The sequence below is a fragment of the Vidua macroura genome, unplaced genomic scaffold (assembly GCF_024509145.1).
Source record: "Vidua macroura isolate BioBank_ID:100142 unplaced genomic scaffold, ASM2450914v1 whyUn_scaffold_278, whole genome shotgun sequence".
NCBI classification, from domain to species: domain Eukaryota; kingdom Metazoa; phylum Chordata; class Aves; order Passeriformes; family Viduidae; genus Vidua; species Vidua macroura.
The window spans coordinates 1-21086 of NW_026530629.1; the positions used below are offsets into that span (position 1 = coordinate 1).

General features: G+C 67.0%; 4 protein-coding genes across 4 annotated transcripts; 3 read left to right on the forward strand and 1 right to left on the reverse strand.

The window, feature by feature from the left end:
* The first annotated feature begins 662 nt into the window (after positions 1 to 662).
* LOC128803046 (translation initiation factor IF-2-like) lies at positions 663 to 2318 on the forward strand. Its single transcript, XM_053969617.1, has 2 exons — positions 663 to 2256; positions 2294 to 2318. The coding sequence occupies exon 1, from the start codon at positions 1033 to 1035 to the stop codon at positions 2110 to 2112; it is 1080 nt and encodes a 359-aa protein (XP_053825592.1). The 5' UTR covers positions 663 to 1032; the 3' UTR covers positions 2113 to 2256; positions 2294 to 2318.
* A 3826-nt stretch (positions 2319 to 6144) lies between these two features.
* On the reverse strand, positions 6145 to 7354 carry MECP2 (methyl-CpG binding protein 2). Its single transcript, XM_053969620.1, has 2 exons — positions 7159 to 7354; positions 6145 to 7053 (listed from the first exon to the last, which is right to left on the reverse strand). Exons 1-2 carry the CDS (start codon positions 7254 to 7256, stop codon positions 6219 to 6221), a joined length of 933 nt encoding a protein of 310 aa, XP_053825595.1. The 5' UTR covers positions 7257 to 7354; the 3' UTR covers positions 6145 to 6218.
* A 2234-nt stretch (positions 7355 to 9588) lies between these two features.
* On the forward strand, positions 9589 to 12211 carry LOC128803047 (uncharacterized). Its single transcript, XM_053969618.1, has 3 exons — positions 9589 to 9630; positions 11408 to 12055; positions 12097 to 12211. Exons 1-3 carry the CDS (start codon positions 9589 to 9591, stop codon positions 12202 to 12204), a joined length of 798 nt encoding a protein of 265 aa, XP_053825593.1. The 3' UTR covers positions 12205 to 12211.
* Positions 12212 to 13439: 1228 nt separating this feature from the next.
* On the forward strand, positions 13440 to 20285 carry LOC128803045 (blue-sensitive opsin). The gene is made up of 5 exons (XM_053969615.1): positions 13440 to 14464; positions 15919 to 16087; positions 17034 to 17199; positions 18667 to 18906; positions 19962 to 20285. Exons 1-5 carry the CDS (start codon positions 14080 to 14082, stop codon positions 20088 to 20090), a joined length of 1089 nt encoding a protein of 362 aa, XP_053825590.1. The 5' UTR covers positions 13440 to 14079; the 3' UTR covers positions 20091 to 20285.
* Positions 20286 to 21086: the final 801 nt, after the last annotated feature.

Consider the following 21086-nt stretch of genomic DNA (forward strand, 5'->3'; position numbering starts at 1 on the left):
CCTCCTCCCCCCCACCGCCGCCCCCCCCGCTCACCGCGGCCCCGCGGCCGCCTCCCCCTCCCGGCCCGCGGCCGCTCCCCGATTCCCGGCGGCGGCTCCGGGGGTCGTGCGGCTGCGGCGGCTCCCGGCGCGGGGCTGCGGCTGCGGGCGGAGCGCGGCGGCGGCGGCCCCCTCACGCCGCCCTGGGAGCCGCCATCTTGCGCCTGTGTCCGGCGGCCGCTGAGGGTGGGCGGGAAGCGACGGGACTGGGCGGGGCCAGCGCGGACACGCCCCCTCCGGACCCGGGCGGCGCCATCTTGGCCGGGGACGGGGGGCGACATTGTGGGCAGGGCGGGACGGGAGGAGGCGGCGGCATTTTGGGAGGGGGACCGGGCGGAGTTTCACCGCCAACTCAGTGGCCCCCGGGTCGGGCCCGGTAGCGGCGAGGCTGGGGCGAGCGGCGGAGGGAGGCGGGGGGGGACTGTACGGAGCCGTCTGAAGGGGCGCGGCCATGGCGCCAACGGAGGGGGTGTGGTCACGGAAGGGCGTGGCCACACCCACTCCAACGGCCTCTTAAAGGAGCCGCCCGCCAGCCCGCCTTTTACGCGGTTTTCCCTCCTCACCCCCCCCACCCCCCGAGCGCCGCCATCTCCCGGTGCCGCCCCCACCCCGCCTTCCCGCATCCCCGTAATCGCTCCCAGGCATTCCCGGCCTCGTCCCCCCGCACACACCGAATCCCCCGCGGTCTGGCTACCGGCGGCGCGGCCCGTTTCCCCGCGGCGCAGCACTGTACGGAGCGCTCAGCCCGCCATGGGCGCCGCCATCTTGGGCGCCCCGCCTCTCCTTGGGTACCGCCCCCTCCGCAAACCGCGGCCCCTCCTCCTCTTCTTCTTCCCCTGCCCCGGGGCGCCCTCGCTCTCCCCACCGCCCCCCGGAGTTAACGGGACGCCGGAGCCGCTCTGATGTCTCACGGCCCCGAGGATCGGAACGACTCAAACGGGCCGGGGATCCCCGGCGCTGCCATCGCCCCCCGCCCCCCCCCGGACTCTCAAGATGGCGGGCGCGCGGGACCCGGATGCGGCGGCCCCTCCCAGGATGGCGCCCCGGGGGCGGTGTGGGGGAAGGACCCGGATGTCGGCTCACGGCGCCGCCATGACACCCCGCACGTCCCCTCCCAAGATGGCGCCGGCCATCCGGCAGAACCGATGCTCGGTGTCGGCCCTCACGGGGGCCCCCGCACTCCCTACCCTCCCTCCCGGCGCTCTCCGCTTCATTTCGCCCTTACCGGGTGCGGCTCCGCTACCGCAGCGGCTCCAAGGCGGCGGAGCGGCCGGTGCCCGGGTGCGCGGGGGAGGGGTCACAAGATGGCGGCGCGCTGCTATGGGAAGGGGGGGGTCCAAGATGGCTCCGCCCGGTGCCCGGATCTTCCTCCTCCTCCTCCTCTTCCTCCTCCTCGCCGCGCGCACAAGATGGAGGCGCCTGCCCGGGACGGAGCGGAGCTTTGGGCGCTCCCCCGCGCTCTTCGCTCAGGCCCCGCCGCCCCCTCCTCTAGTCCCCCCTCCGGGACAGCCCCGATGCGGCGCCCCAAGATGGCGCAGGTGGGAGCCCGCAGCTCCGCGGCGGCCCAAGATGGCGGCGGCCGCGGGACCCGGATGCGCCGCTCTCCGCGCCGCTCCGCCGCCGCTCCGCACCTGCAGCCAACCGCTGCCCGCCGACCCCGGGCGCCGCTTTCCGCCGCCGCTGCCGCTCGTTCCGGGCCGCCGCCGCCGCGCTGAAAGCCGAGAAAAGCCTGCCCGCCGCGCCGGCTACTGGCGCTTGGGAGCCGCCATTTTGGACGCGTCTCCTACACCCGCCACAAAGATGGCGCCTGCCAGTTCCCGGATGGTGGCGCTTAACGGCTGCGGCGCTCACTGCGCGTGCGCAACCGCACCGGTCGCAATAGCGCATGCGCGCTTCACCTCGATCTTGCGCATGCGCCTTTCCCGCCTTTCCCGTAACGGATTTTTGTTCAAACACCCGAATTTGGCGCTTTTCGCCCAGTTTTGCCCTTCCGGAACCCAAAATGCTCCGGGGGGGGGGGGGGTGGGAGAAGAGAGAAGGAGGAGAAGTTCCTCAGCAAGGGGTTCGGGATGAAGGTCCGAGAGTTTGGGGAGGTTTTGGGGAAGATTTAGGGAGTTTTGGGTTGTCCCCCCTGAGGCTCAGGTGTGAAACAGCCACAGGTGTGACTGTAAACCCTCAGGTGTGACAATAACCCGAGATGTGACAATAAACACTCAGGTGTGACAATAAACCCCGGTGTGACAGTAAACTCCAGGTGTGACAATAAAACTCCAGGTGTGACAATAAACTCCAGGTGTGTTGGCACACCCCAGGGTGTGACACGGATCCCGCCCCCCCCCCGGGGAGGATTCGGCGTTTGGGGGATTTTTGGGAGGGGGTTTGAGCCCCTGCCCCAGCCAGAAATGAGTCTGGGGGTGCCTCCGGCCATCTCGGGGGGGCCCAGGTCCTTTTGGGGGGAATGTCGGCGCTCCCAGTCCCTCCCAGTCCCGTCCCAGTCCCTCCCAGTCCGTCCCAGTTCATCCCAGTCTCTCCCAGTCCCGCCTCCTCCATCCGGGAGGCCCCGCCCAGGCCCCGCCCCTGGCGGGCGCCGCCATTTTTGGTGTGGCAGAAGCCCCGCCCCCCGCGGTTACCGCGGCAACGGCGCCATCTTGAGTGTGGCGGAACCGGGCCCAAAGGCGGGAAAAGGGGCGGGGCCTGAGCGCCGTCCCCGCCCCCAGCCCATGATGACGTCATTGGAGCGATGACGTAGTAAGTGAGTATGGCATCGTGGTGTGACGTCAGAGCTTCCAAGGCACTCCCGGGGGCTGGGGGAAGGGGGAAAGGGTGGGGGGGGCACCTGGGAAAAGGTGAGGTCCCACAGGGGGTCTGTGACGTCATCAGAGGGAATCCAGTGACGTCATCCAGGTGACCTATGGGGAGATCCCAGATCCACCCTCCTGACCCCACACGGGGGCCCCAACGCCCCCTGGGGACCCCATAATCCATTGGGGGGGTCCCAAATCTGCCTGAAGGGTCCCAAACCCACTGGGGGGTCCCAAATCAGCAGACGTCGGGTCAAAATCCACCCAGGACCCCAAAATCAGCACCCAGGGGTCCTAAACCTCACCTGGAGGGTTCTAAATACACCTGGATGGACACAAAAACACCTGGGGAGAGCCTAAAATCCACACCTGCAAGGCCAAAAAGCACTTGGGAACGCCAAAATGCACCTGGGGACCCCAAAATCAGCACCTGAGGATGTCAAAACCCACCTGGGAACCCAAAAAATGCACCTGGGGACCCCAAATCCACCTGGGGGACCCCAAATCCACCTGGGGACCGCAAAATCAGCACCTGGGGATGCCAAAATCCACGCGGGCACCCCAAATGTACCTGGGGGGGTGGGTCCCAAATTGACCTGGGGAATTTGGGGGGCATTTTTGGGGGATTTGCAGGGGAAATTTTGGGGGAATCTGGAGGGGATTTTGGGGGGATCCGGGGAGATTTTGGCGGGATTTCTGGAGGGGTTTTGGGGGGGATCTGGTAGGGGATATTTCAGGGGGGGGATTTTTGAGGGATCTGGGGGGGTTTTTAGGAAGATTTTCGGGGGGATTTTTGTGGCGATTTTTGGGGGGGACCTGGGCAGGATTTTCCGGGGCGGGGGTTTTTTTTGGGGGGGATCCGTGCGCGGAGCCAAAGAAGCGGCGGAGGCGGCTGAGGGTTACACAGATTTATAATCGCTGGATCACGCGCAGCAGCAGCAGCAGCAGCACAGACACAGACCCGGGGGGGGGGGGGAATTTGGGGGGGTTTAAATGGGGGGGGGGGGGGTGTGAGGGGGGGGCGGCGCCGTGGGACCCCCCCCCCCTCCCCCCACCCAAAAACAACCGACACCGAGGGCTTTTCCGGAACTTTATAAGGCAAAAACGTCTCGAGAGAATAAATAGGTGGGGGGGTGGGGGAGCCCCCCCAAAATTCCTCCCCGCCCCCCCCCACGGCGGTGGCTGTGCCTCAACCCCCCCCGGGACCCCTCCCCCACATGGGCCCCTCCCCCCTTTTGGGGTTTGCTCTCTCTGGCCGCCCCTCCCCCCCCGTTATTGCCGTGAGGAGCCGGGGGGGGGGGTGGGGACCCCCGGGGGGGGGCGATGGAAGAACGGGGGGGGCACAAAAGGGGGGGCGACCCCGACCCCTCCCCCCCCCAGAGTGGGTAAAGTGCAGGACGGGGACCCCTCCCCCACCCCGGGATGGGACTGGGGGGGGGGGGTGGGTGGGGGAGGGGCAGAACGACCCCCCCCCTCCCCCAGGGTGAAATGGATCGTCCCGTGCTCGCTCCTGATTGGCTCGGGACCAGATCCCGGCCCTGCCCAGCTGACTCCTGATTGGTTCCTGATCAGATCCCACCCTCGTTTCTGATTGGCTCTGGACCAGGTCCCAGCTCCACCCATGCCCGATTCTGATTGGCTCAGGACCGGATCCCAGCCCTGCCCAGTTCGATCACGATTGGCTCTGCACCAGATCCCACTCTTGCTCCTGATTGGCTCCTGACCAGATCACACCCTCAATCTTGATTGGCTCCAGACTGGATCCCAGCTCCGCCCACTCTGACTCCTGATTGGCTGTGGACCAGATCCCACCCTTGCTCCTGATTGGCTCCCACCATTCCCACGGCCTTTTTCCGATTGGCCGCGACTGGATCCCCCCTCCAGGGTCCGAGCAACCTCACTGGGCGGGGGCCGGACCCGCCCCTCCAATCCAAACCACTCCTGATTGGATCCTGCCGGGCCCCGCCCCCGCCCAGAGTCACTGGATCCGGCCACGCCCCCACAGGATCTCAGCTCTGATTGGACGGCGCCGACCCCACCGGTCCCTGATTGGCTCATGACTCGACCACGCCTCCAGAATCCTCCCCACCCCCCTCTGTTCCCCCTCCAGATCGCAGCTCCTGATTGGCCAAACACTGGATCCCAGCTGAACCCAAGGCTGCTTCTGATTGGCTCCAAGCCTGATCTCGCCTCTCCCGATTGGCTCCCCTCCAGATCCGGCTCCCACGGAGCCGCCCCCATTGGCTGAAGGCCAGGCCCTGCCCCCTCTTGATCCCGCCGCTCCTGATTGGCTCCAGACACCGGATGCCGCACAGACCGGTAGCTGCTGATTGGCTCAAAATCCGACCCCCAGTAAAATCACACCTGATTGGCTCAACACCAGACCCCTCCTCCTCAGTCACTCCTGATTGGCTCCACACTGGATCCCACCCCTGCCCAGCTCTGCTCCTGATTGGCTCAGCCCCAGATCCCGGCTGAACCCACCGCTCCTCTTGATTGGCTCCACACCAGACCCCGCCCCCTGACACCGCACCCCCTTCTCCTGATTGGCTCCACGCTGGATCCCTGCCCCTGATTGGCCATGGGCTCAGCCCCGCCCCCCCCCCTTCAGCAGCGCCGCTCCCCATTGGCCGCTGGCCGGATCCCGGCCCCGCCCCCTCCCCTCCCCCATAGTGCAAATGGTTCCCACGGGCGGAAAACGCGAACGGAACTGGAAGAACGAGAAAAGCGGCGCCGGGGGAGGGGGGGGAAGACGCGGCCCCCGCCCCCCCCCAAAACAACCCCCCCCCAACCCCGCCCAACCTCGGGGGGGGGCCCTGGAGACCCCCCCCTCCTCAAAAAGTGCAAAGTGGGGGGGTCCGGGGTCCCTCGCTGTGCTTGTCGGTAATAAAAATTCGGGGGGGGACGCGGAGGGGAGGGGCGGGAAACCCATGGGGGGGGGCTTTTGGTGGGGGAGGGGGGGTCCCCGCTGCCTCGTGAAGGGGGGGGGGGTAGGGCGGGGAGGGGGGCCCGTCCGTGTGTCCGTCCGTCCGTCCGTCCGTGCGTCCCCCGCGGCGGCTCACAGTCAGCTGACCCCGCTCGGGCACAGGCGTCCGCGTGTCCACCGGCTCCTCGCGGGCCGGGGGCGCGGCACGGCCACGCTGGGGGGGGGGCGGGGGGCGGCGGGGCGGCGCCGACGAGGACGACGAAGAGGAGGAGGAGGAGGATGAGGAGGAGGAGGTGGAGGAAGAGGAGGCAGAGTCTTTGTGCTCGGGCTCCCCTCGGTGTTTGTAGGGCGGCGACGGCGGCAGCGGCGGGCGGCGGGGGGCTGAGTCTTAGGGGGCTCCTTGGCGCAGCCGTCGGGGGCCGCGGGACCCCCCCTCTGCTCCGAGCACCCGCTCAAGTCCTGGGGGGGGCGGCGGCGGCGGCGGCGGGGGGCGGCGGGGGGGGGGGGCTGGCGCTGTCCTTGGGGCCGCTCTGGGGAGGCTCCGGCGGCGGCGGGCGGCGGGGGGGGGCGCGGGGGGAGCCCCCCGACCTTTGGGGCTGCCCTCCTTGCTGCGCCGGCCGGGGCTGCGGGCGCTGCGGGGGCCGCGGGGGCCCGGCGGGGGTCGGCGGCGGCCGCGGCGTCGTCGTCGTCGTCGTCGTGGCGGTCGCGGTGGCCGCCATCGTCACCGGTTCCACCACCACCGTCTCCCTCGTCTTCCTCTTCTTGATGGGCAGCACTGTCTCCTGCACGGCCGGGGGGAGTCGCCGCCTTCTTGTCGGGGCCGCCCGGCCCCCCCGGCCCCGCCGCCCCCCGCCGGTTTGCGCCCCGCGTTTCTTGGGCACGGCCGGACTGTCCGGCTCGGCACGGCGCTTGCGGCCCGGCCGCCGCGGGGCCGGCGGGGCCGCGGGGCCCGGCTGGCCCGGGGCAAATGGCATCTTGACCAGCAGCTTGCCGGGGGGCTTCTCCAGCGCCCGTTTGGCCGCAGAGCCCCCTCGGACACGGCAGCGGCCGACTTGGGCCGGGCGCTGCCCCCGCCGCCGCCGCTGCCCTTGGGCCGCCCCCGGCCGCGCCCGGTGCCGGGGCCTTTTGGGCGATTTGGGCTTCTTGGGCGGGCGCTGCTCGCGGCGCGAGGGGCTGCCCCGGCCGGTCACGGTGAAGTCGAAGTCGTTGGGGTCCAGCGAGGTGTCCCCCACCTTCTCGAAGTAGGCGATCAGCTCCACCTTGGAGCGGAAGGCTTTTCCCTGCGGGCTGCGGACGGAGAGCGCACGGTCAGCGAGCAGTCAGCGGCGATGACCACACCCCCCCTTCTCCGGCCAAACCCCCCCCACCACCGCAACCCGCGCCGGGCCTCACTTGATCAGGTAGACGTCGTACTTGCCGGCCGAGCGGCCGGACTTGCGCTGCTTGAGCTTGCGCGTCCAGCCCTCGGGCAGCGTGGGGTCGTCGTACATGGGCCCGCGGTCGCGGATGATGGAGCGCCGCTGCTTCGGCGACGCCGACGCCTCCGGGGGCCGCCGGCGCCGCCCCGGCGCCCTCCGAGCTCTCGGCCTTGCCGGCCTCGGCGGGCTCGGCCGCGGGCTGCTCCGGCTCCTTGCGCTCCTTTTTGGGTTTCTTGGCCTTGGGCGGCCGCTGCAGGTTCTCCTCGACTTCTCCTCCCTGTGGGGACACGCAGCGGTCAGCGGGGGGGAGGGGGACAGGCTCGGGGGGGACGCACGGACGTGAGGGACGCGGGGCTGCGGCCAGGCGGGTCGCTGGGTGTGGAAGGGGGTCAGCGCTGGGTGCTGGACACAGCGCTGGTCAGCGCTGGACACACGGACAGGGCCCTGGACACATGGACAGAGCCCTGGACACAGTGCTGGTCAGTGCTGGACACACAGACAGGACCCTGGACACATGGACAGAGCCCTGGACACAGCGCTGGACACACGGACAGGGCCCTGGACACACGGACAGAGCCCTGGACACAGTGCTGGTCAGCGCTGGACACACGGACAGGGCCCTGGACACACAGACAGAGCCCTGGACACAGCACTGGTCAGTGCTGGACACACGGACACCGACAGACAGGGTCCTGAGACTCTTTGGACATGGTGCTGGTCATCACTGGACACACGGACCAATGGACACACGGACACAGACTTGCTGGACACATGGACCAGGCCCTGCAATGCTCCGGACACAGCACTGGTCAGTGCCAGCTGCACGGACCCAATGGACACACGGACACAGCCCTGGGGATCCCTGAAACAGCATGGGTCAGCACTGGACACACGGACATGATGGACACACGGACACAGCCCCATGGCTCCCTGGACACAGCACCGGTCAGTGCTGGACACACGGACACAGACGGACAGGGCCCTGCGACTCTCCGGACACGGCACCGGTCAGTGCTGGACACACGGACAGGGCCCTGCGACTCTCCGGACACGGCACCGGTCAGTGCTGGACACACAGACCCCGCCGGACACACGGATGCAGCAGCGCAGCTCCCTGGACACAGCACTGGTCAGTCCCGGACACACAGACAGACAGACAAACGGACAGGACCGGACACTACGGACACAGCCCCAGACACCGGCACGGGGCGAAACGGCGCCGAATGGGGCAAAGCAGGGGATGGGCCTGGCCGGAGCCAGGATGAGGAGGAGGAGGAGGAGGAAGGAGGGGCAGCCCGGACCGGCGGGAATTACGGCCGCGGCCGGAATGACATCCCAGTGCTGGTCAGTCCGTGGCGTGGGGGGCACGGAGGGGACGGGGGCTCGGAGTGGACACCGGACATCCCCACAGCCCCGGCCTGGCTCGGCCGGCCGAGCGTCCGCAGCCCCGTGGCCACCCCGCTGGACTAAAACCGGCCCTGGGGGTCGTGGTCAGCGCGGGGGCTGTCACCGGGGCTGTCACCGGACCCCCGTGTCGGTGTCACCGGGGACGGGACCCTCGCGGGGGGGGATTTGGGGTGGGGTGGGACCCCCGTCCTCGGTGTCACCGCTGTCACCGGCGCGGGGGTCCCGTCCTGGCGAGGAAGCACAGGTGAGGCTGGGGGAGGGGCGGGACCCCCGCCATGGGGTCGGTCATGGGGTGGGGAGGGGGACGCAGCCCCCCAGGACCCCCACCTGGTGCTGGGGGTCCCCATGGTGCCACCCTGGTGGCCATCAGGGGAGCACCCCGACCCCTCCCCACCAAGAGGGGAACACGGCCGGGACCCCCCCCAGCCCCATCCTGGGGCTAAAAGTCACAAAAACGGCGCCAAAAAATTTGGGAAGGGGCGTGGGAATGTCGGGATGAGGGGGACTGGGGACAGGGGATGACCCCCAGGGACCCCCCACATGTCCCAGGGTCGAGGGTCCGAGGTGGCCCTGCGGGGTCTCTTGGTTGCCCTGGGGGTCTTGGGGGAGTCTGGGGTGACCCTGAGAGGTCCAAAGGGGGTCTTGGGGTGGCCCTGGGGGACTCTTGGTTGTCCTGGGGATCTTGGGGGGATCTGGGGTGGCCCAAGGGTCTTGGGGTCCTGGGTCTGGGGTGGCCCTGGGGGTCCCAGGGGGGTTTTGAGGGGTCTGGGGTGACCCCGGGGGTCTCTTGGTGGCCCTGGGGGGTCTCAGGGTGGGCACAGCAAAGGTGGGCGTGAGAAGCAAAATGTTGGGGTGTTCCGGGGAAATTTGGGCGATTCCAGCGGAATTTAGGAAATTTCGGGATGATTTGTGGGATTTCGATGCGTGAGGACAATTTTAGGGTGATTCCAGGTGGGATCTGGGGGGATTTGGGGAGACCCAGAGGGGTTGCGGGAGCATGGCCATTTTGGGGGAATTTGAGGGCGTTTTTGGGAGCAGCGTGAGGGGAAAATTTGGAGCAACTTTGGGGCAATTCTGGGTATTTTGGGGCTGTTGTATTTTGGGGGAATTCAGGGTATTTTGGGGTAACTCGAGGAGTTTGGGGGCGCTGCATGAGTGCAGCAATTTGGGGAAATTGGGGGATTTTTGGGTAAATCAAGCGTTTGGGGCGTTGCAGCGGTGAACAGCATTTTGGGCAATTTTGGGTATTTTGGGGTGGTGCACGAGCAGAAAATTTTGGGGCAATTCAGGAGATTTTAGGGTAAATCGAGGGGATTTGGGACGCGGCGTGAGGAGCGGTTTGGGGGCAATTTTGGGTATTTTGGGGTGCAGCATTTTGGGATAACTCAGGGGGTTTGGGGGTGCAGCGTGAGCAGCGGTTTGGGGCGTTTTCGGGTATTTTGGGGTGCAGCATTTTGGGGCAGTTCGGGATATTTTGGGGTGACCCGGGGTATTTTGGGGCACCACGTGAGTGCGACAGTTCGGGGCAAATTTGGGTATTTTGGGGCGCAGCGCAGGTGTAACATTTTGGGGTGACTCGGGGTGTTTTGGGGTAACTTCAGGGAGGTTTGGGGTGACTTCGGGAGGGTTTTGGGGTGACTTCGGGGGGGTGTCGGGATAACTCGAGGAGTTATGGGGTGATTTAGGGGGGTTCGGGGTAACTCTGGAAATTCGGGGTGACTCGCGGGGGGGTTCGGGGAGGGTTTTGGGGGTGACTCGGGGTGGATTTTGGGGTGACTCGGGAGGGGTTTGGGGCGGTTTTTGGGGTTTTGGGCGCGCGCGGGACGGGCCGGGGGGTGTGTCCCTTGTGGGAGGCGGGGGTCCCTCCAAGAGGGGGGGGGGGGGTCCCCATCTCCCACCCGAACGGGGGCAACACCGGGATGGCGACACAGACAGAATTTTTGGGGGGGGGGGTCCCCAAATTTCGTAGCGGTGTAGAGGATGGGGGGGGGGCCGCATTTCGGGGGGCTGCCCGAGGAAGGGGAGGGGAGGTCCCCTCATCCCGGAGGGGTCCCGCGGAAGGGTCGGGGGGTCCCACCGAGGGTTCCCCGTACCTGGGGGGCTCCTCCCGCCCCCCGGGGGGGCCGCGGCCGCTCGTGACGCACTCGCGGCGCTCGCAGCCCCCCCCCAGCCCTCACACACACACACACCCCCCCCCCGCCCGCCATTCCCGGTTCCCGCCCGGCCCGTGAGGGAAGGAAAGGGGGGGGGGGGGGGGCGTGAGGGAGAGAGGAGGGGGGGGGGCGTCGCCCCGCGCGCGCGCGCGCGCGAGACCCCCCCCCCCCTCCGCTCTCCGCTCCCTCACAGCTTTCCCCAACACCCGCCGCGGCCCCCCCCGGCCCCGCCGCCCCCTCCTCACTCACAGCCGCCCCTCGTCGCCGCTCGGCGCCGCCGCCGCCATTTTCTTCGCAGCGAAGAACCCGCGGGGGGGGGGGGGGGAAGCTGAGGGGGGGGGGCCGGGGGGGGGGGGCGGGAGGGGGGGGGGGGGCGGCCCGGACCGAGCGGCGACGGGAACCCGGAGCGGCGCTGGCCCCGCCCCTCCGCCCGGAGCTGATTGGCCGGGCGTCCCCGTCGGTCAAGGCGTCGGTGCGCGGTGATTGGGCGGCGGGGCCGCCCTCCGGGGGCGGGGCCGGGGCGCTCGCGCCGGGCCGTTGGAATTGGCGGGAAGCGCTGTCAGTTACGGGGGGCGGGGCCGGCGGAGCGCGCGCGGGCCGCTGATTGGGCCCCGCGCCGGGACGCCGGGCGCCTGATTGGCCGTAGGGGACGTCGGTCAATAGACGGCGAAGGGGGCGTGGCCTGGGCCCCCCCGCGCTGCGAAGGGTTTGAAATCCAACGGCCGTAACGGTCCGCTGGGCCACGCCCCCTCCGGGCCACGCCCTCTCTGGGGCACGCCCTGGACACGCCCCGCCCGCCCCGGGTCCCGCTGCCCCAGTACGGGGACAACTGGGACCAGTACGGGGACAACTGGGACCAGTGTGGGACAACTGGGACCAGTACGGGGAGCACGGGGACCAGTGTGGGACAACTGGGACCAGTACGGGGAGCACGGGGACCAGTACGGGGACAACTGGGACCAGTGTGGGACAACTGGGACCAGTACGGGGAGCACGGGGACCAGTGTGGGACAACTGGGACCAGTGTGGGACAACTGGGACCAGTACAGAGACAACTGGGACCAGTGTGGGACAACTGGGACCAGTGTGGGACAACTGGGACCAGTACAGGGACAACTGGGACCAGTACGGGGACAACTGGGACCAGTACAGAGACAACTGGGACCAGTACAGAGACAACTGGGACCAGTACGGGGACAACTGGGACCAGTGTGGGACAACTGGGACCAGTACAGGGACAACTGGGACCAGTACGGGAAGCGCAGGACCAGTGTGGGACAACTGGGACCAGTACAGGGACAACTGGGACCAGTACGGGAAGCGCAGGACCAGTGTGGGACAACTGGGACCAGTACAGGGACAACTCGGACCAGTACAGGGACAACTGGGACCAGTACGGGGAGCGTGGGGACCAGTGTGGGACAACTGGGACCAATGTGGGACAACTGGGACCAATATAGAGACAACTGGGACCAGTATAGGGAGAGGAGGGACCAATGTTGGGGAACTGGGACCAGTACAGGGACAACTGGGACCAGTACGGGGACAAGAAGGATCAGTATGGGGACATCACGGACCAGTACGGGAACAGCTGGGACCAGTATAGGGACAGCAGGGACCAGTACGGGGATCGTGGCCACCAGTATTGGACCAGTACGGGCACCACTGACACCAGTGCAGGACCAGTACGGGGACAACTGGGATGAGTACGAGACCAGTAGAGGCACCATTGCCACCAGTATGGCACCAGTACGGGCACCTCAGCCACCAGTAAAGGACCAGTATGGCAATGACGGCCACCAGTCCAAGCACAGTGACCACCAGTACGGCCACTGTGGCCACCAGTTTGCTCACGGTGCCCCCCAGTCCGGGGGATGGTAGGGGGGGGGAGGGGCGGGGGCCGGACGCCCCCCTCCCCCCCCCAGCCCGGGCGGGGGATGAGCGGGGATGGAGCGCTAATCCCCCCTCCCCCACCCCCGGCCCCTCCCGACCCCCCCCGGACAACCCCCAACCTCCCCGACCCCCTCCCCAATATGGGACCCCCCCCCCCCAAAACCCCTCTGGACACCCCCAACCCCCCCGTACCCCCCCCATCCCCCCCCCATTCCATGGGTCTCTCTCCCCTCCCCCCCTTTTTTCCACCCCCCCCCTCCCCGTTTCGGGGGGTCCCACCCCCCCCCGCCCCCTCCCCCCCCCCCCCGGATCGGGGCCACCTCCGGGGGGATTGTCCCTAATCCCGGCCACCCGCGACCCCCCCCGGGATTAGGGGGACACCTGGGGGGGGTCCCCAGAGGGACCCTGGGACATGTAGTCCCCCCTGGAGGGGGGCAGGGACCCCCCAAATGTCACTCTGCAACCCCCAGGGTGAGGCAGGGACCCCCCAAAATCCCCTGCGACCCCTAAATGTCCCCCGGGACCCCCCAAATGTCACCTGGGGACCCCAAATGTCGCCCAGGACCCCCCCCCATGTTCCCAAAGCCCTGCGGTGGCACCGGGGGGGGGCTGCGGGACCCCAAAATCCAGGGGGGGGATTGGGGGGGCTCCGGAGGGGTTTGGGGGTACAGAGGGGAGAGTCTGGGGTGTTTTGGGCTATGGGGGGGACTCGGGAGAAGTTTTGGGGTGGGGGCAATGGGGGTCGGGAAGGTTTGGGGTTCAAATTTGGGGTCCCGAGAAGTTTTTTGGGGTTCGATTTGGGGGCACAGGACGGTCCCAGTAAAAATTTGGCAAACCAGGGAGGTTTGGGGGTCCAATTTGGGGTCCCAGGGAGGTTTTGGGGTCCCAAATTGGGGTTCCAAAGAGCTTTTGGGGTTGAATTTGTTGCCACAGAGTGGTACCAGGGAATTTTGGGGTCCAGTTTGGGACCCCAGGGACCTTTTGGGGTCCAGTTTAGGATCCCAAGGATCTTTTTGGGGCCAAATTTGGGCTCCCGGGCACTTCCCAGGCTCCAATTTGGCCCCTCAGCACCCCCAAAACCCCCAACCCCCCGCAGCGCCCGGGGGTATTTCAGGACCACCACCCCCCACCCCCTCCCCATCGCACCAGCACCCAATTAAGCCCTTTTAGGGTGGGGGGGGGGGCCCTGATACCCCCTGATCCCCCACCCCAACCCTGCTAATCAGGGCTCGGGGGCGATTAAGACCCCCCGAAAGCCGCTTGCCGAGCGCCTAAGCCCGGCTTGGCCAGCGCCGGCTCCCGGATGAGCCGGGCTCAGCCGCGCTTTACCTCCTGAGCCCCGATTATTGGGGGGGGGTCCCATCCGCCCCCCGCCCTATAAAAGATCCGCCCCGTCGCCCCCCACCCGCCCGTCCGTCCGCGGTGTCGCCGTCACCGCCAGCATGCAGAAGTCGCGGGAGATGCGGGACGAGCTCCCCGAGGATTTCTACATCCCCATGACCCTGGAGACCCCAAACCTGACGGCGCTGAGCCCCTTCCTGGTCCCCCAAACCCACCTGGGCAGCCCCGGCATCTTCAAGGCCATGGCGGCCTTCATGTTCCTGCTGGTCGCCCTCGGCGTCCCCATCAACGCGCTGACCGTGGTGTGCACGGCCAAGTACAAGAAGCTGAGGTCACACCTGAACTACATCCTGGTCAACCTGGCGGTGGCCAACCTGCTGGTGGTGTGCGTGGGCTCCACCACGGCCTTCTACAGCTTCTCCCAGATGTATTTCGCCCTGGGGCCGCTGGCCTGCAAGATCGAGGGGTTCGCCGCCACGCTGGGCGGTGAGGGACGGGGAGTGGGTGGGGGTACTGGGGCTGGGGGTGTGGGAGGTGGGCTACGAGGTCACTGTGGTCTGGGGGTGTTGGGTTTGGGGGCGTTGGGAGTGTGGGACATGGGCTATGAGGTCACCGTGGGCTGGGGGTGTTGGGTTTGGGGGCGTTGGGTCTGGGGGTGCTGGGTCTGGGGGCGTTGGACATGAAGGCAGAAGGTCACCGTGGTCTGGGGGTGTTTGGTTTGGGAGCGTTGGACATGAGGGTGTGGGGTAGAAGGTCACCGTGGTCTGGGGGTGTTGGGTTGGGGATGTTCGGTCTGGGGGTGTTGGGTCTGGGGGCATTGAACATGAAGGTAGAAGGTCACCGTGGTCTGGGGGTGTTGGGTCTGGGGGGTGTTGGGTCTGGGGGCATTGAACATGAAGGTAGAAGGTCACCGTGGTCTGGGGGTGTTGGGTTTGGGGGCATTGGATCTGGGGGTGCTGGGTCTCTGGGTGTTGGACATGAGGGTGTGGTGTAGAAGGTCACCGTGGTCTGGGGGTGTCGGGTTTGGGGTGTTGAGTGTGTGGGACATGGGCTACGAGGTCACCATGGTCTGGGGGTGTCGGGTTTGGGGGCGTTGGGTCTGGGGGTGTTGGCTCTGGGACATTGGGGGTGTGGGACACTGGGGGTGTGGGACATGGGGCACAAGGTCACCACGGTCTGGGGACATTGGGTGTGGTGGCATTGGGTGTGGGGACACTGGGGCTGTGGGGCAGAAGGTCACTGGGGTCACTGAGGACATCGGCCATGGGGACAGCTGGCCGAGGAGCGCCGGGTGTGGGGACACCGGACAGAGGGACGGGGGGACACAAGGACACGGGGCATGGGGACACCAGGGACGGGGGACAACGGGGACAGGTGGACACCATGGCATTGGCACAGGGCAGTGTCCCTGTGGTCGCTGGCCATGGTGGCCATGGTGGCCATGGTGACAGGGATGTCACCTGTGTCCCCCATCCCCAAGCATGGTGTCCCTGTGGTCGCTGGCCATGGTGGCCATGTGGGGATGGCACAGGGGGTGGTGACAACGATGTCACCGGTGTCCCCTGTCCCTAGGGATGGTGTCCCTGTGGTCACTAGCCATGGTGGCCATGGTGACAGGGATGTCACCTTAGGGATGGTGTCCCTGTGGTCACTAGCCATGGTGGCCATGGTGACAGGGATGTCACCCTAGGGATGGTGTCCCTGTGGTCACTAGCCATGGTGGCCATGGTGACAGGGAGGTCACCAGTGTCCCCTGTCCCTAGGGATGGTGTCCCTGTGGTCACTAGCCATGGTGGCCATGGTGACAGGGATGTCACCTTAGGGATGGTGTCCCTGTGGTCGCTGGCCATGGTGGCCATGGTGACAGGGATGTCACCTTAGGGATGGTGTCCCTGTGGTCGCTGGCCATGGTGGCCATGGTGACAGGGATGTCACCCTAGGGATGGTGTCCCTGTGGTCGCTGGCCGTGGTGGCCTTCGAGCGGTTCCTGGTCATCTGCAAGCCCCTGGGCAACTTCACCTTCCGGGGTAGCCACGCGGTGCTGGGCTGTGCCATCACCTGGATCTTCGGCCTCATCGCCTCCGCGCCCCCCCTCTTCGGCTGGAGCAGGTCTGGGGGGGTCTGGGGGTCCCAGGGGGGTCTGGGGGTCCCGGGGGGTTTGGGGGTCGCTGAGGTGTCACGGGGTCCCCAAGGTTTGGGGTTCCAATGGGAGCTGGGGGTCCCTGGAGTTGAGCATCTGCGGAAGGTTGGGGGGTCTCGGGTCGATTGGGGGGGGTCCCAGGAGGGTCAGGGGGATCCCTGGGGTCAGGGGTCTCTGGGGGGTCAGGGGGTCCCAGGGGGGGCGGGGGTCTCTGGAGATTTGGGGTTCCAAGAGGATCTGGGGGTCCCTGGAGTTGGGGATGTGGGGAAGGTTGGGGGGTCCCAGGTGGATGGGGGGGTCCCAGGAGGGTCAGGGGGGGTCCTGGAAGGGGTCAGGGGGTCTCTGGGGTCAGGGGTCGCAGGGAGGTTGGGGGTCCCGGGGGGAGATTGAAGTTGGGGGGGTTGGGGGGGTCTTGGATGGGGTCAGAGGTTTTGGGGGGTTGAGGATCCTGGAGGGCTTTGGGGGTCCCGGGGGGTTTTAAGGGTCTGGAGGTAGATCGGGGGTCCCGGGGGAGGTCCGGGGGGGTTCGGGGGTCCCTCAGCCGTGCGACCCCCCCCCCCCCAGCCGCGCCCCCAGCCCCATCCCCGCGGGTTGGGAGTGCCCGGAATTGTCGGGGATTTTGGGATCCCGGGGGTCCCAGGGATTTTGCTGATCCCGGGGGCGGTTTGGGGGTCCCGGGCTGGGTTCGGGGGTCCCGTGGGCAGTGCCCACCCCCCCCCCCCCGTGCCCCCCTCCCCAGCTCCATCCCCGAGGCGCTGAGGAGCTTCTGGGCTCGGGGGTCCCGGGAATTTTCGGGGATTTGTTGGACCGGGGATCTCGGGGGCGGGTCGGGGGTCCCGGGGGCGGGTCGGGGGTCGCGGGGGTGGTTGGGGGGTCCCGCTGAGGTGTGACCCCCGCCGGTGCCCCCCTCCCCAGGTACATCCCCGAGGGGCTGCAGTGCTCGTGCGGCCCGGACTGGTACACGACGGAGAACAAATGGAACAACGAGTCCTACGTGATTTTCCTCTTCTGCTTCTGCTTCGGCTTCCCCCTGACCGTCATCATCTTCTCCTACGGGCGGCTGCTGCTCACCCTGCGCGCGGTGAGGGGATTTTGGGGGGTCCCGGGGGGGGGTCCCGGGGGTCCTGGGGGGTCCTGGGGGCTCGGGGGGATCAGGGGAGCGCAGGTTCCTGATCGTGATCGTCTCCTGCGGGCTTCTGCTGCTCGTCCTGAGCGCGATGAGGGGATTTTGGGGGGTCCTGAGGGGGATTCTGGGGGTCTTGGGGGGTTCTGGGGGGGGGGTCCCAGGGGTCTGAGGGGGTCCTGGGGGGCTCAGGGGTCACACGGTTTATTGGGGTACACGGCTTTGTTGGGGTACACGGTTTATTGGGGGCACAGGGGAGTTGGGGTGCCGTGGGGCGGGTGGTCCTTGGGGGGACCCCAAAGCGGGGGGGGGGGGGGCAGTGGGGGTCAGTGCTGGGGGTCTGAGACCCCTCCCCGTGTTTGAGACCCCCATGGGTCACTGGCATGGGCGAGTCCTCCAGATCTGACCCCGTAACTGACCCCCAATGTGTGACACCCCCATGTCTGACCCCATAAGTGTCCCCCATATCCCCCCCATTTCCACCCCCACATCTGACCCCGTATCTGACCCCAGAGCCCCCTAGAGCTGACCCCACATCTGACCCCAGATCCCCCCGATATCTGACTCCACATCTGACCCCACACTGTTCCCTATATCTGACCCCACATCTGACCTCCTATCTCCCCATATCTGACCCATATCTTCCCTGTGTCTGACCCATATCTGACCCCATATCTGACCCATACCTGACCCCATACTCCCCCATATCTGACCCCCACCTGACCCCACAGCGACCCCACACTGCTCCCACACTGACCCCACACCATCCCCTATATCTGACCCATATCTGACCCACACCTGACCCCACACTGACCCACACCATCCCCTATATCTGACCCCCACACTGCTCCCACAGCGACCCCACACCATCCCCTATATCTGACCCATATCTGACCCACACCATCCCCTATATCTGACCCACACCTGACCCCACACTGACCCCTATATCTGACCCCATATCTCCCCTATCTGACCCATACCTGACCCCATATCTCCCCTATATCTGACCCCATATCTGACCCATATCTGACCCCACACCATCCCCTATATCTGACCCATATCTGACCCCCACCTGCTCCTACATTGACCCACACCATCCCCTATATCTGACCTATATCTGACGCCCACCTGCTCCCACATTGACCCACACCATCCCCTATATCTGACTCCCACCTGACCCCACACTGCTCCCACAGTGACCCACACCATCCCCTATATCTGACCAACACCTGACCCCACATTGACCCACACCATCCCCTATATCTGACCCCCACCTGACCCCACAGTGACCCACACCATGCCCTATATCTGACCCACACCTGACCCCACACTGCTCCCACAGTGACCCCACACCATCCCCTATATCTGACCCCCACCTGACCCCACAGCGACCCCACAGTGACCCCCGTCCCCACCGCCCCGCAGGTGGCCAAGCAGCAGGAGCAGTCGGCCACCACGCAGAAGGCGGAGCGCGAGGTGACCAAGATGGTGGTGGTGATGGTGCTGGGCTTCCTGGTGTGCTGGCTGCCCTACTGCGCCTTCGCGCTCTGGGTGGTGACGCACCGGGGCCACCCCTTCGACCTGGGGCTGGCCTCCATCCCCTCCGTCTTCTCCAAGGCCTCCACCGTCTACAACCCCATCATCTACGTCTTCATGAACAAGCAGGTGGGGACACGGGGACACGGCACACGGGGACAGGGGGACATGGGGATGGGGGACAGGGGACAGGGGGACATTGGGGCACGGGGACAGGGGACATGGAGATGTGGGGACGGGGGACACGGGACATGGGGACAAGGGGATGTGGGGACACGGGGACATGGGGAGAGGGGGAGACAGGGAGAGGGGGACATTGGGGCACAGGGACATGGGGACATGGGGACAGGGGGACGGTGTTGGATATGGGGACACGGGGACAGGGGGACACGGGGACGGGGGACACGGGGACATGGGGATAGTGGGGACACGGGGATGGTGGGGACGGTGGGAATATGGGGACACGGGGACATAGGGACATGGGGACATGGGCACGGTGTGGATATGGGACATGGGGGCAGGGGGACAGGGGGGACAGTGCGGACATGGGGATGTGGGGGACACGGGGAAATGGGGACATGGGGATGTGGGGACATTGGGGACATAGGGACAGTGGGGGGATGCGGGTGTTGCTGTGGGTCTGGGGTCCCCTCTGTGGGTCTGGGGCTGTTCCTATGGGTCCCTCTGTGGGTCTGGGGTCTCTCTGTGGGTTGGGGCTGTTCCTATGGGTCCCTCTGTGGGTCGGGGGTCCCTCTGTGGGTCGGGGCTGTTCCTATGGGTCCCTCTGTGGGTCGGGGGTCCCTCTGTGGGTCGGGGCTGTTCCTATGGGTCCCTCTGTGGGTCTGGGGTCCCACTGTGGATCTGGGGCTGTTCCTATGGGTCCCTCTGTGGGTCTGGGGTCTCTCTGTGGGTCGGGGCTGTTCCTATGGGTCCCCTCTGTGGTCTGGGGTCCCTCTGTGGGTCTGGGGCTGTTCCTATGGGTCCCTCTGTGGGTCGGGGGTCCCTCTGTGGGTCTGGGGTCTCTCTGTGGGTCGGGGCTGTTCCTATGGGTCCCTCTGTGGGTCTGGGGTCTCTCTGTGGATCTGGGGCTGTTCCTATGGGTCCCTCTGTGGGTCGGGGTCCCTCTGTGGGTCGGGGGTCCCTCTGTGGGTCGGGGGTCCCGCAGTGACGCCCCCCGCCCGCAGTTCCGCTCCTGCATGCTCAAGCTCGTGTTCTGCGGCCGGAGCCCCTTCGGGGACGACGACGACGTGTCCGGCTCGTCCCAGGCCACGCAGGTGTCCTCGGTGTCCTCCAGCCAGGTGTCCCCGGCGTAGGGCCCGGCCCCACCACGGGGCTGCCCCACGGCTCTGCCCCACGGCTCTGCCCCGCCATGGGGCTGCCCCACAGAGGGCCCGACCCAGCCAGGGCTGCCCCACACCGGGCTCGGCCCTATATCATGCTCAGCCCTATATCGAGCTCTGCCCCACATTGAGCTCTGCCCCACACCGGGCTCGGCCCTATGTCAAGTTTGGCCCTATATCGGGCTCAGCCCTATATTGAGCTCTGCCCCACACCGGCCTCAGCCCTATATGGGGCTCAGCCCTATATCGAGCTCTGCCCCACATTGAGCTCTGCCCTACACTGGGCTCGGCCCTATATGGGGCTCAGCCCTATACTGAGCTCTGCCCCACACCAGCCTCAGCCCTATATGGGGCTTGGCCCTATATCGGGCTCTGCCCCACACCGGCCTCAGCCCTATATCGGGTTTGGCCCTATATCAGGCTCGGCCCTATATTGAGCTCTGCCCCACATCGGGCTCTGCCCCATATCAGGTTTGGCCCTATATCAGGCTCGGCCCTATATTGGGTTCTGCCCCACACCAGGCTCGGCCCCACATTTGGCTTGGCCCTATATTGAGCTCTGCCCCACATCGAGCTCTGCCCCACACTGGGCTCTGCCCTATATCGGGCTCAGTCTCACGGTTCTGCCCTATGGAGGGCTCTGCCCCATATCGGGCTCTACCCTATAGCGGCTCTGCCCCATGGCAGCTCTGCCCCACACCGGGCTTTGCCCCACATCGCTCTCAGCCCCACAGCAGCTCTGCCCCCCCGCTATGGGGCCAGCCCCACGGCTCCGTTGTACATAACCCCCCCCCCATTAAACACTGGAGACGCAGCCGCTGCCTCTGCTTTGGGGGCCACCCCACAAGTGCCCCACAAGTGCCCCCAGACCCACGGGGTACCACCCCAAATGCCCCACAAGTGTCTTTGCAGTGCCCCCAAGTGCACCTGCAGTGCCCCAGCCCCACAAGTGTCCTCCAAGTGCCCCAC